The sequence below is a fragment of the Nuphar pumila genome, chromosome 9, assembly GCF_984573655.1.
Source record: "Nuphar pumila chromosome 9, dmNupPumi1.hap1.1, whole genome shotgun sequence".
Taxonomy (NCBI): Eukaryota; Viridiplantae; Streptophyta; class Magnoliopsida; order Nymphaeales; family Nymphaeaceae; genus Nuphar; species Nuphar pumila.
The window spans coordinates 98,467,262-98,481,719 of NC_143257.1; the positions used below are offsets into that span (position 1 = coordinate 98,467,262).

Genomic DNA, 14,458 nt, shown 5'->3' on the forward strand with positions numbered 1-14,458 from the left:
GAAGGGTTCGTAAAGGGGGGGGGGGAGGGTTACGGGTTTCGTGTTCCTTTTTTTTTTGTTGAGTGTAGGGTGTTGGGTCCGGTTTGGTCCCAAACCAAAGGACATAAAAATAAATAATAAAATAATAAAATAATAAAATAAAAATTAAAAACCTAGACCTATTTGACAAATAACAATTTATTTTTAGAAAAAAAAATTGTTTTAAAACCAAGCCATGATAAAAATAAAATATAATACTCATTTTGTTATGAAAAATCCTTAAAAATTTATGTTTGGGTCAACCTAATTGGGTCCAACCCGTATAGAGTTCATGTCACTTATAAAATCCTCAAATTTTTTTTTCAAGTTTGTTTCTTATGTTTTATTCATATTAATTAATCATCTAATTTTAAATGATTTGAGGGTTTTGATACTTTATAAAATAATAATTTATTCAATTAATATATTTCTCATAATTTATTTTATAACCAAAATACCTTTCATTAGAATTTCTTTTAAAAATCACCAAAATGCATTAGTTATGTTCAAAAGGCACTGAAAATGAAAACACCTAGGTGAATTTGTGACCCTCTAAAACATTTAATTTTCAGGACAATTTGAATAATTTAATAATATTTTATTTAAAAATATTATAAAAATAATCAATTTACCCTTATTGGTCAAAAAGATATAATTAATCATATAAAATACTCAAAATTTAATATTTTAAAAGATAAAAGCATATTTTTAACATGAAGATAAGTTTAATTTTTTATTTATTTAATATTTCAAGAACTTACAGGCCTCACGCATCAAGAAGCCCATCCCGATTTGTTGTCCCAGCACTGCACCCCTCCGCTCTATGATGCAACTCTGAACATTTTCTTTTAATTATGCCCTTAATGTTTTTTTTTCTCACGAAGGATAAAGAAACCATCTTCAGGATTTGCACTGACTAAGCCTGCCTGGCAATCACTTTCCTAATAATATAAACTCACAAAACCTATAGCGTACTCTTGCTCTCAAAAAATAGCCCAACTTCGGCTGGGCAAAGGGTAAAAAAGTCTTAGATCTTGCATTTTATCCATTGCTTTAATTAATGCAAGGGGTTTGACAATAATTGGAATGAAACCTTGACCACCAGCCAAGGTCACAGAACTGAATCCCTTGATTAAGTCCTAAAACAACGAGTATAACGAGTAGCAAAAAAAGAAAGTATGTCGTGTCATGCGCATTGGGTTGCCATCGACGCTACGTGTCCTGAAGATTCCGATGTGAAAACCGACATTTAATTTGACCTTCTCGTGGGTCCTTTATAAATACCACGAAAGGCCAGCTAGGCACCTGTCAAAGGATCTAAGAGAGAAAGTTTAATCAATGGCTAAGATTTTCCATGTTCGCTTTTACCCGCCCGTAAAAGTAAAAATTTGACCCTAGAGAAAATATCGGAGCGGCAGGGGTGAGAACTGAGAAGAGGGAGACGAGAAAGAAAAGGAGAGTCGTCCGAAAGTGTTAATCGGAACAATCTTTTTACACTTTTTACAGTGAAGAATTTTATCGCGGTAAAAACTTTTACACAACTTTACATGTTATACGTTTTTGTTTTCCTTCCATCCAAAAAGGGGGAAAAAAACGCTGAGAGGATTCGAAGGAAAAATGAGGGAAAAAGGGATGGAAAAAAAGAGGGAAAAGATATCACAAGCGAGACGTCAAGGCGTCGTCCCCGGCGGATATTTCAAAAAAATTACCGGCGAACGGCGCTCCACAGGCTCAACCTCGCCGGAAAGAACGATTCTTTCCGTTTTCTCCGCATCTCAAGCTGCAGCCGGCGGATCGGGTTGTCGTCGCCGGTATCTTTTGGCTTTGAGGTCGACGACGATGACGGAGATGTTATCGGAGGAGCTGCGCTGGTAGGCGAGGCTGGTGAGATGATCGGCGACGGCCTGCGCCGGCGAGGGTGAGGGCCCCCCCTCCTCCCGGGCGGCGGAGCACCGCCTCAGCCTGCGGAGGCCGGTTCTGGCTACATGACACACCTCGTCGTTCGAGAGGACGTCCCAGAGGCCGTCGCTCGCCACGATCAAACACTCGTCGTCGTCCGATCGCTCCGTGAACGTGACCTCCGGATCCGGTATGATGCACGGCCTCAGGTAACGATCTCCTGTGCCGAGAAAAAAAATCGCAAGAAATATCATGAAAGGATGGCCAAAATCGGGAAAGTAACAAGAAAACCAATAAATAACGGGAAATGATATCAATGAAACGGGGACGAAACGAAAAAAATCACTGAAGTAACAAGCGAAAACGGAAAAAGAACGAGAAAATCGCAAAACGTTCAAACCTATAGCTCTCGACATCGCTAAGACTCCGTTAACCCTAGGTCCGTACCAATTTATCACTCTCCCTCCGGCCGCTTCAATCCTGGCAAGCTCGTCTTCTCTATCCGGCTTTATTTTCGTTCAAAAGGCAAAATGGAAAAGATTAGCTCGAGATGATCCGAGTAAGATCTGGATTTCTAAGCAAAAGTTAAATGGAAAATATTAATTCGGGAGAATCTTAGTTCTATCAAACGCGTTTTTGTTTTTTCTTATTATCAAGAAAAAGAGGGAAAATGAGTTGACTAGGAGAACCACAAACCTTGTGATCGGAGGTGAGAGGGATGGCCTGGCCGCCGCGGCAGAGCACGGCCCGTGAGTCGCCGCAATTCGAGGCGACGATCTGACACCGAGAAAGCACGACGACGACGGCCGTCGATCCGATGATCTCGGGCGCGATCGGCTCGCCTCCGGTGGATTCGCCGGCGAGTTCGCCGTCCACCCGTGCGAAGCTCCCTGTGAGAGCCTCCTTCCACCTCTTCTTCCATGTGGCGTCCTCCCGCCCGTCCATCTCCGTCCTCCTCCCCCACTCCTCCGCCAACGCGGCGTGGAGCCTCTCCCGGCAGTACCTCGCTACCTACACAACCCCCCCAAAGAAAATCAAATATTTATTTGAAAAAAGAAAAAGAGTTTTTTTCCCACCATTTCCTTGATGCCGAAATGGAGGTTTTAGATTTTAAACAAATGATAAAAAGAGTTTCAGCTATTTTCTTTTAGGAGAAAACTGAGATAAGAAAATGAGAAGATACACAAGAAACTGATTTTCAACCATTTTTTTTCTTGATGCAGAAAAAGACTAGATTTGAACAAAATGGAGAGACCTCAGATTTAGAAAAGAATAAACAAAAAAAATGAAAAGTGAAAAACATTTTTCTCAGCATTTGATCTGGAGGAAAGCACGGTAAAAGAAAATGAGTCGAATGGAGCGGACCTGGGCGCCGCCGTGTCCGTCGTAGACGCCGAAGAAGAACACCGGCGAGGGCTCGCCGGATCCGGCCGTCCCGGCGGCCGTGCACCCGCCGAAGGCCTTGCACGGGAGGCTGAGGAACTCCGGGCCGGACGCAACATCATCCTCCATCTCCGACCTCCGCCCGACGATCGACGACCATCCCCACGAGACGGAGCCGCTCCGCCCAACGCACATCGACCTCGCCACCACAGTCGTCCCTTCCTCTTCCCCCGCCTTCGCGCTCTGCTCCTTACCGGCCACCGAGATGCCAGGGATCAGGAGCAGCCTGAGATCTTCCGGGTCGGCCGTGAGGACACCGGAGATATAGCCGGAGCTGCTGGTGCAACGGCTCTCGTCAGAGCCGAAGAGGGAGCTTGAGTCCGTCCTAAAACCCCCAGCGTCGTCGTCGCTTGTCGACGGAGCGTCCGGAGACGGCGGGTCGCTCCCCCTTTTCCGATCGTACTCTGCCGGAGAATGGCTTTCTTCCGAGCATTTCTCTTCGCCCATCCGGCGCCAGGGGTTACGGGAAGAGAGAGAGAGAGCTGTGCGTATGTGTATGGATAAATGGGGGAGAAGAGGGAGGAGGTCTTGACACGTGTGAGCCGATGGTTCGATCTCTCACGCACCCAAAAATTTAGCACGAAAAGGAAATAAAGCATGAGAGAGAATGAAAAAGCGTCGGTCCACTGTCGCTTGCTGTATCAGATGTTGCCACGTTGCTGATGGCGACCTATCAGACACGCGGCTTCATCCCATTGCCTTATCTCTTTACCAGCAGACTCCGTTAGCTTGGTTGGAGCGGATCGTCTTGGCACATTGCCCGGTACGCATTGCGAATCGGGTCGAGGTTTCGTCTTTATATTTGTTGAGACGGAGTACTGATGGGTTTAGGGTGGTGTTAGGACAGATTCGGATAGCGTTTGGGTCCGATAGAGAAGAGCATAAGATGAAGGACTAGAATCGTTGAGTTTGGGTACGGACCCGGTTGGTTTTGAAGGAATGAAACCGCTAGTGTTATTGTTCAAACAAGACTCAAACCTGTTCGGAGCTCGGTTCGGAGGCAGGCCCAACCCAATGAATCAGTGGAGAACCAATTGGCCAATGAACTTGCTCCACTCGTGTCTCATCAGGTGGAGGTTCCCCGGGAGAGTGAGAATCAGAGGAGCCCTCTTCCACCATCATCTTTAATGGAGATTTGGTTGGGGCTCCCGCCAGTAGGGTGATCCCGGCCGTCCGTCAAGTTCCAAGTCTCCATATGGCAGCCAGCTGAAGGGATCTCCCACCCTCGCTCGCTAGTGATGAGAGAAGGGAGACAAGGGGCGGTGAGATGCAACTCATCGCTAGTGGATCAAGCCTCCGCCAATCGACCCCATCTAGCAGGAGGTCGTTGGGCGTGCTAATGTTGATGGTGGGCTCCTGGTCTTTGTTATTATTACAAAATTTTATTTTTGCAAGTCAACTGAGCTTTTGAAAAAGTTTTGAAAATAACTCGCCTCTGTTTTAAAATATGAAAAAAAATTGTAGAATGAGACTCGCTGGTCGGTACGAGGTTCAACCGTTTCTAACGTCATAACCGGGGATAATTGAACCAATGATCAATCCTATACTTTGCTTTGCGCAACTCTCTAAATCGTTATTCTATTTTCTAGATACACAAAGAAACAGGCATACGCTATGAACTTTGGAAAATGAAGATTGAAAACATGATGTATGCTTCGAATATCTTGAAAATACTTAGAGAGAAATAACTTGAAAATCGTGAGCTCAGACTTGAAAAGTATTTAGAAAAGGAAAAACTTTGAAAATCATGAGCCAAACTTGAAGAATTTCAAAAAATCGATTTTGAGGAAAAGGGACTCAGACAATGATGTCGACTAACCTATGTGATGAATGAAATATGGTTTTATAAAAATCATATTGGGAGGAAGGAAGTTCGGAAAATCTTTGAGAAATATTCTTTCTTTTAGAAATTGAATTTGTATAAAGGGATTTTATGTAGCTTATAGAATTTGAACAAAATAAATTTGCCACATATCCCTGACTATGACCATGAATATGCTTTGAATTTATCCCATTAAATCCTAAAAGAAAGGTTTTAAAAATATCTTGAAAAGCTTTTGAAAATATGCAATACTTTTTTAAGATAGCCTAAGAGTGTAGGTTGTTTGTAACTTAAAAGAAGATAAAAAATTTGAGTTTTATTTGCATTTTGACTATGGTCAGAGATACGAATTTCACTAAGTTTATCAACTTCTTAAAAGCAAATGCATATGCAATTTGTATTGACTATTGTAAAATTTAAAATATGCATGAATGACAAGCCATAGCAATTTTAATATCAAATTAAACTATATTCAAATACAACCGAAGCTAAGTAGAAAGAAAATTGTTCTTATTCCAATATTATAATTATAATTTACATCAATAATTAAAATAAAATAAAGAAAAGAAAAAGGAAAAATAAAAGAAAATTTAATCTTGAGTTTTTCTGCAAAATTAGCAAACATGTTAGTAGAAATATGTAGGATTTTTTTAGATTTATCCAACAATATCTGGAAATTGAAGGATTTATTTAGATATAAGCCTTTTCCTGTGCCTTTCTGAAATAAAAATTCTAAATAACATAATGGATGATGTATGTCTAAATAAATAATAAAAGTAAATAAATTAGAAATTCAGAATTGAGGGAAAATTGACCAAAACACCCTTGAAAATTGATATTATTTACAAAATAAGGTTAAAAACAGGGTTTTTCAAAAATGATCTTTCTAATGCGGTTAATTTAGGGATCAAGCGAATTCAACACAATGCTAAATTGGGTGGAGAGAACCCTAGCATGATTATGAATATGGTCAAATTCAAAAATCATGAAAACAATGTATGAAAATAATAAAATATGTAAAAAGATGAAATTTGTCCATATTTCGATTGAATCAGAACTCTGCGGGCATCCTGTTTTTATAAAACAACTAAATAACCTATCAAATGACTTACAAAAATCATGAAAATTGACATAGACACAGCTAATGACCCTAAAAACAATATGTAACTGAAAAACAATTTTTATGATTATTTAAGCAATAAATATTAAATAAAAAAATAATTTATTTTACCAGTTGTTCGTACCTATCACGGTGTCAGACCAAAATGACATATCAAATAGATATGAAAATTTATAAAAATTGACAAAAATAAACTACACAAATCAATAAAAATAACTCTTTTTATAGATCTGGAATACGATCTTTGGTTTGAGAGATACGACTTTGACAAAATGCACTTGATTCTGGCCCATGCATAACGATGCAAGAAAGACATACCCGGTTTCGAGTTTAAGGAAAAATAGCAAACAGTCATCAAAATTTACAAATTTTTCTAGAGATAAACAAGATATGACTATAAAAAAAACCCTTTTTACAGATTGAAAATACGATCTTCAATGAGGGAGTAATTGTTCCTGCAAGATGAACCAGAGTTTTAATCATGACTGACGATTCAAGAAACAAAGACTCTGATTTTGGGTTTTAAAAAAATAGTAAATAATGATAGAAATTCATAAAAATCATACCATAGAAAGTAGACACACAAACGGATCGGTAACTTTTTACGGATCTAAAATATGATCTCTAGTGAGGGAAAAATCATTCCGGCAAGATGAACCTAGATCTGAACCATGCTTGTCGGTTCAAGAAACACAGGTTCTGATGTCAGATAAAAATAAAATAGTAAAAAACCGTATAAAATTACAAAAATTTCACAGATTAAACTAGACACTCTGGCAAAGACATCGCTTTTTACGAATCTAAAATATGATCTCTGGTTAGAAAGATATAACCCCAACAAGTAGCACATGTTTCTGCATAGCATTTTAACAATGCAGAAAACAGGTTTCGACTTGGATTTTTTAAAATAGGGTTGCAGAACTCAAAAAAATCTAATTTTTTTACTAAAAACCGTAGACATATGCATGATTCTACTACAAAAAAATTATATTTAAATAATGAATACAAATAGGTAAAATAATAGCATAAACAGACAACCAGAATTGACGACTGTGAAATCTAAAAACCTACAACAAAAAGAAACCTAATTAAGCATGCTAAAAGCAATAAAACGTGTAGCTAAGGCCATGAATCATGATTGGATGGATAAATAACTAAAAATAAGCATGAATACATCAAAAATAAAAAATAAAATTCAGGGAGTATGGACCAAAAAACAATTTTGCCATCAAGAAGAGGGATTCGACATATAGAAGGTTGAATCACCATATTTCTTTGGGCATTAACAAAATAAACAATATATAAGCATGATTCACGGAATAAAATAAAAAAAAAATTGATCATGGCTCAACTGATCATCTTCTTGAAGCTCTCACATGATTCCTTGAATGTAAAAAGAAAGAAAAAGCTTACTACAAGGGGGTGGCAATGGTGGATTCAAGGGAAAATCAATAAAAAATAAATAAAACTAATAAGAGGAAAAGGAAGAAGAAACTCACCTTGGACTTTAATGGAGGAGGCTGCTGGAACTTGGAGGAGAGGAGAGGGCTGAAAAGAGGGAGAGAGAGCATGAGAAAGCATCAAAGGCATGAGGGGTTCGACCCCCTTATAGGCTCTGTTTATAAAAAAAAAAGTGGCTTAGGTTTAGAGAGTTCCGATCTAGTCAGAACTCTCTTAATTAAAAGAGATAAACAATAAAAGGGTGGGGGGGGGGAGGGGGATTTTTTCTAGAGAGTCCTAATGGGCTTTGGCTTGACTTTTGAAACTACAACTTGATTAAAACACTAACTAAACCTAAATGAGTTTAAATACCCTCAAATGTGGTGCCACCTATATGGGCCCCATTTGGTTTTCAAAAGCAATTTTAAAAAAATAAAATAAAGGGGTTAAAAACAAGATTTTTAAAAAGCTTTAAAAGACACATAGATCCACTAAAATTTTGGTAATTTGAAATAAGTAAAACATGGAAATAAAATAAAATTTAATAAAGATGAAAAAATTAGGGTTGGCGCCCCCCTGCAGGGTGGGCCTCACTTGAAGAAAATTGAAAATTAGCTTAAAAATCAAGTTTAAAACGAATCTAGATCATTTTTCTAAGAAAATACTTTTGAAATAATGGAATATAAAGCTCTGAGGGTTAACCAAATGCCAAAAATTGGTTTTAAAACCTAGGTTTTCAAAATTAGTTTCGAAAGAAAGGTTTTAAAATCGAGTCTGGATTTGATATTTTGAAAACAAGAATGCTACATCTCGAAAATGATATGCAACGATATGTAATGCGATAAAATGACATGAAATGACATGCGATGACATATAAAATGCAAACCCTGGATGAGGGATTTGAAGACTCAAACCACTGGCAGAGACAGGGAATTAAAATTGGGTATTGGATATCAGATTTGATGTTGGATCCAATCCAAATATGAATTGGATCTCGGATATAGCTAAAATTTCAGAGAAGGAATTGATCTGAGCCCAGATTGGCACTTGTACCAGCTTGGGAAAATGATAGAATTAATGTTCTGAATAAAATGTTCTGAGAAATGATTTTGCCCCTGCCGAGCAATGACTGACACTGGAAAATGAGGTTTGAACTGGTTTAAACTGAGTTGAATTGGATTCTAGGGTTTCTAAACTCAGATAAACTAAAAAGAGACTGACTCAACTAAACTCTTAGACTGGATGATCAAGAAATGACACAATTCTCAAAGAAATTATGAGAAATGCACATTGGAGTGAGGTGGATTAAAAAAATGTACTGGGTTTGAGCTAAAATGAAGGTCAGTTATACTGAGATGAACTAAATCTAGAGCGTAAACACTAGCTAGGTTGACTGGACTTAGCTCAATTTCAGCTGAAATGAGCTAAAATGGACTAAAGTGAACTCTAACAGTATGTAAAACGAATTTGAACTGAAACTGGACCACTTGAACTCTTGGTGAGCTCAAGTTAGACTCAGAGGAATAGGGTCGACTGAAAATAACTAACTCTAGGAAAATTGACTAGAATTTGAGTTAGAAATTAGCTCATTTCTCGAGAGATGAACCAATTTTAGCTGAAATGATCAGAAATGAATAGGATTTACTCATCGTGAGCTCAGGTGAGCAAGGAAAGACAAACATTCTAAATCTTGCGAACTTAAAAATGAGCTTAATTAGGTCTGACTCACGAGGGTCTAAGGTGACTTAGGGGTAAAATAGTAATTTTATTGATGAAAAGGAGGTGAAATGACACCTAAAGTAGGATCGACCTAGGGTTAGACTCCTACACTAATCTACAGGGTTGGCATCTGTGAAAGAGGAGTGTCTGAGAATGAACAAGAAAAATTTGAGGTGTTTACAGATGCCCATCTTTGCTACTAAGTCGGTTGAAAGCTGAGCTTAGTAGCAAAGAAAAACATACCAAATTTGGGCTATAAAAATGCCCCAATTAGAGAAATCTGACTGAGTATGAAAGAATTGGTTTTGGTGGTGATGGTAGACATGGAATGAAGAATGAAGAAGAAGATTCACCTCATCAGAATGAGGCTCAGGCTTGACCCTTAACCTAAACGGGAAGAAAAATGCCTCGTGGAAGAACGAGGTTCAGGCTTGACCCTTAACCTGAACGAGAAAGAGATACCTCATGGAAGAACGAGGTTCATGCTTGACCCTTAACCTGGACGGGAAGGAAAATACCTCATGAAATGAGGCTTAGGCTTAACCCTTAACCTGAGCGGGAAGGCAAATAAAATCCTTGAATGAAGAAACCGTAATAAAACCTTCGGATTTTGCATAATAAATCTGAAAGGGGTTTGCAAAAGGATGAAAAAGAAGTTTCCTAAAGCTTCGAAAAGGGATTGATCTTGGGTGCCTCGTTGCTGAGACTAAATAGCTTTTAAGGTGATCTTTTGCTGAAAATATAGATGTTGGCTCGACCTTAAACTGAAAATAAATTGTCTATGGCGGGACAATGGGGATCACAGGAAAGTGCAAATCTGAGAGCCCAGGGGCTCAGATTAAAAAGAAGGGAAGGATCTTGAAAACTCCTATTATCAAATCCTAATGAGGGATAACAACAACGCCAGGATATGTCAAAAATGGACATAAATCTCTCGCTTCATGTCGGGATAGCTGAAAAATATTGCCAATAAGATAAAAAGTGTAGTTGATTCAAGATGATTGAAAGTAAACACATTTGTGCAAAAATATATTTTTTCTTTTACCTAGAATATTACCTCCAATAGAGTTAACTCTGTATAATCAAGAATCAAAATCAAATTATTGTTGTTGGGTTTCTTCAAGGAAGCTATCCATTTTCTTGATATGAAAAGAGAGAAAGATATTCTTAGCATCATAAAAGCAATTGATGAAAAGGATATTGATAAAAGAATTTCACATGAATAAAGAAGATTCTTGGCAGATTGACAGCTTGATATATAGGGTTTACCCATGATAAATTTTTTGCACTCTTTTGAGACATAGAAATTGATCTTTTCTTGGGGTTTGGCGAGAATTTCATCACATCAGCCTTCAACTCGATGATGTTCTGATTTTCTCTAGAATGACACATTACAAGTTCCTTCAACTTGGAGATGATCCGAGTCTTCATTGGTCTCAGGAATAATATTGATAATATGGTTTCTTTGATTGAAGTCTCTTGATGATAGCATTGATCAAATATCTTTTAGGGATTGGCGGGAGGTTCATCGCATCAGCCTTCAACTTGGTGATGATTTAAACTTTCCCTGGAAGGACACGTCACATGCTCCTTCAACTTAGAGATGTTTCGAATCTTCTTTGGCCCCGGGGGTCTAACTCATATATTAATCTTCAACTTGATGATAAGTGAGAGATCCCTTTTGTAGATAGCTAATTGCAACTTGAATTATTGGCAAGATATTGAGATTGAGTGAATTATTTTTATCACCCAGGACATTTTCGCTGCCTTATTACCAAAAGAATGGTTTTTAAAAATGTGTCATAACTGCGATTAATATCAATTCACTTATGGCTTTTCAGCATCATTGAATTTTTCTTGCTAGTCATATTGGGGACTTTTCTTCATCCTTTTGGTTGACCAACAAGAAAAAATTTTGAATTTTATTTATTCTTTGCAAAAGTCTTACCCTTTTGGAAGGAATACTAAGGGTAATACGATGTGAGATTTTTGTGCAATAAAAACTTTGAGATCAACAAATGGTTTGATATAAACATGTAAAATATTTTTGAAATCCTTGGTGAAAGAAATTGTTTGATATCCAACTGACACATCTGTGACTAGATATTGAACCCTGAAAAAGATTTGGTATTTGATAAAAGATCAACTCGAAAGTTGAATTTTGGAAAGACCAGCACGAGACTGGATTTGGTGAGAGGACCAACACAAAGCTAGATTTTATAAAACGACCAACACAAAGATGGATTTGGTGAAAGGACCAACGCAAAGCTAGATTTTATAAAAGGACAAACTCAAAGCTCGATTTTAAAGGACCAACGCAAAGATTGGATTTGGCAGAACCAGTTTAAAAATTGGATTTTCAAGGACCAACTCGGAATTTGGATTTTGAAGGACCAGTGCGAAGACCGGATTTTGAATGACTAGTGCTAAACTGGATTTGGAAGGACCAGTGTAAAACTGGATTTGGAAGGACCAGTGCAAAGATCAGATTTTAAATGACCAGTGCTAAACTGGATTTGGAAGGACCAATGTTAAACTAGATTTTAAAGAACCAGTGTAAAAACTGGATTTGGCAGGGCCAGTACAAAAACTAGATTTTGAAGGACCAACTCGAAAGTCGAATTTTGAAAGATCAGTGCAAAGACCGAATTTTAAAGGACAAATGAAAACTGGATTTCGAATGACCAATGCTAAACTGGATTTGGAAGAACCAGTGTTAAACTGGATTTTGAAGGACCAATGTTAAACTAGATTTTGAAGGACCAACTCGGAAGTTGGATTTTAAAGGATTGATACTTGACAAAATTGTAACTCGAAGGTTTGATTATAAAAATTGGCATCAACAAAGATTGTAACCCGAAGGTTTGATTGCAAAAATTTGGTGACTCGAAGGTCTGCTTGACAGAAATTGGTTGACCAGAAGGTCTGAAAATCAATGACCTAAAGGTCTGATTAAAAATTTGGTAAAATTGGTGACCCAAAGGTCTGATTGACAAAACTAGTGATCCGAAGGTCTGATTGGTATTGAGCTTGAATTTTGATGAAAGACCAGTGTGAGGACTGGATTTGAAAGAATGACCGGCATGAGCATTGGATTTTGATAAAGGACCAACACAAACACTGGGTTTTGTATGAGTACTGGTTTTTTATAAAAGACCAGCATAAGCACTGGGTTTCGAAAAGCGACCAGTATGAGTATTGATTTTTTATAAAAGACCAACATGAGCACTGGGTTTTGAAAATCGAATTCAACTTGAGAGTTGATTTTGAAAAGAACCGGCGATGATAGTTTTAGAAAGAGGCTCAACCTGAAGGTTGGCTTTGAAAAGGGGTAGTTTTATATAAAAAGACTCGACTCAAAGGTCGAATTTGAAAAAACCGGTGCTCTAAAAGTTCTTGATAGTTGTGATGGAAAATTTTCAATTTTACTCTCACGATAAATTGTCATAGATGACTGACATTGTCTTAGGATTATCCCTTATCCGAAATGGGTATTAAATTGATGCAAATTGATGATGAAAGACAATAAAAGATAATGAAGGATGATGAAAGATTTTGATTGATCCTACCTGCCTACAAGACATTTTGAAGTAAAGACAAATTTTTAAAAGATTTCTGAGTGTAACAAGGGAAGAAGATGTTGGATAAAAGAAGGATAATTGACATTGAAGAACGATTTTAGAAGATAACAAGGCAACAAACTTCTTGATTGATTCGGGAGGTACTCTGAAAGAAGTCGCTCCTCACAAAAAGCATATTGCAAAAGGACAAAGAGCAACAATATATAAAGAAGATGGCGCCGACTATAAGGAAAATTGATGTCTTATTGATGCATTGAAAGAGGAACAACAAATCGAGGAAAGAATTGAGACTACATCATCCCTTGAAAATGACAAAAGCAAAATGAAAGAGATGAGGGAGCATTGGCATCATCATTCTTCTTCACGTCTGGAAAAGGTGTCGACGAGATTGCTAGTTGATCCTCCTTGTCTCCTACAAGAAGTTCTTTGTCGATGCAATCCTGCACAATGTTCTTGAAGATGAAACAATGTTCTAAGTCATGCCTCATTGCTCGGTGGTACTTGCAGAATCAATCCTTCCATTTTCCCATGATGACATAAGGATCAATGACCTTCAGAAGTCTTACCATGTTCTTTGCCAGCATGTACTTGATTACACTTTCGAGTATTTGATCCAGTGGGATAAGTTTGAGATCACGGTTGCCAAACCTGTTATTATTGCAAAATTTTACTTTTGCAAGTCAACTGACCTTTTGAAAAAGTTTTGAAAATAACTCGCCTCCATTTTAAAATATGAGAAAATTTTGTAGAATGGGACTCGCCTGTCAGTACAAGGTTCAACCGTTTCTAGCACCATAACTAGGGATAATCGAACCAAGGATCAATCATATGCTTTGCTTTGCTCAACTGTCTAAATTGTTATTCTATTTCCTAGATACACAAAGAAATAGGCGTATGCTATGAACTTTGGAAAATGCAGTTTGAAAACATGATGTATGCTTCGAATATCTTGAAAATACTTAGAGAGAAATATCTTGAAAATCGTGAGCTCAAACTTGGAAAATATTTAGAAAAGGAAAAACTTTGCAAATCATGAGGCAGACTTGAAAAATATTTGGAAATTTCTTAAAAACTGAAGAATTTCAAAAAATTGATTTTGAGGAAAAGGGACTCAGACAATGATGCCGACTAATCTATGTGATGAATGAAATGTGGTTTTATAAAAATCATATTGGAAGGAAGGAAGTTCAAAAAATCTTTAAGAAATCTTCTTTCTTTCAGAAATTGAATTTGTACAAAGGGATTTTATGTAGCTTATAGAATTTGAACAAAATAAATTCGCCACATGACTATGGTCATGAATATGCTTTGAATTTATCCCATTAAATCCTAAAAGAAAGGTTTTGAAAATATCTTGAAAGGCTTTTGAAAATATGCAATAATTTTTTAAGAAAGCCTAAGAGTGTAGGTTGTTTG

General features: G+C 37.5%; 1 protein-coding gene across 2 annotated transcripts; it reads right to left on the reverse strand.

The window, feature by feature from the left end:
• Nucleotides 1-1,345: 1,345 nt before the first annotated feature.
• On the reverse strand, nucleotides 1,346-3,918 carry LOC149828742 (protein phosphatase 2C 51-like). Of its 2 annotated transcripts, none has more exons than XM_090016952.1 (4): nucleotides 3,283-3,918; nucleotides 2,614-2,928; nucleotides 2,365-2,423; nucleotides 1,346-2,137 (listed from the first exon to the last, which is right to left on the reverse strand). In XM_090016952.1, the coding sequence occupies exons 1-4, from the start codon at nucleotides 3,805-3,807 to the stop codon at nucleotides 1,870-1,872; spliced, it is 1,167 nt and encodes a 388-aa protein (XP_089873078.1). In that variant the 5' UTR covers nucleotides 3,808-3,918; the 3' UTR covers nucleotides 1,346-1,869. The 2 variants fall into 2 exon arrangements, with proteins under 2 accessions (XP_089873078.1, XP_089873077.1); XM_090016951.1 differs by having other exon boundaries at nucleotides 1,349-2,137; nucleotides 2,318-2,423.
• Nucleotides 3,919-14,458: the final 10,540 nt, after the last annotated feature.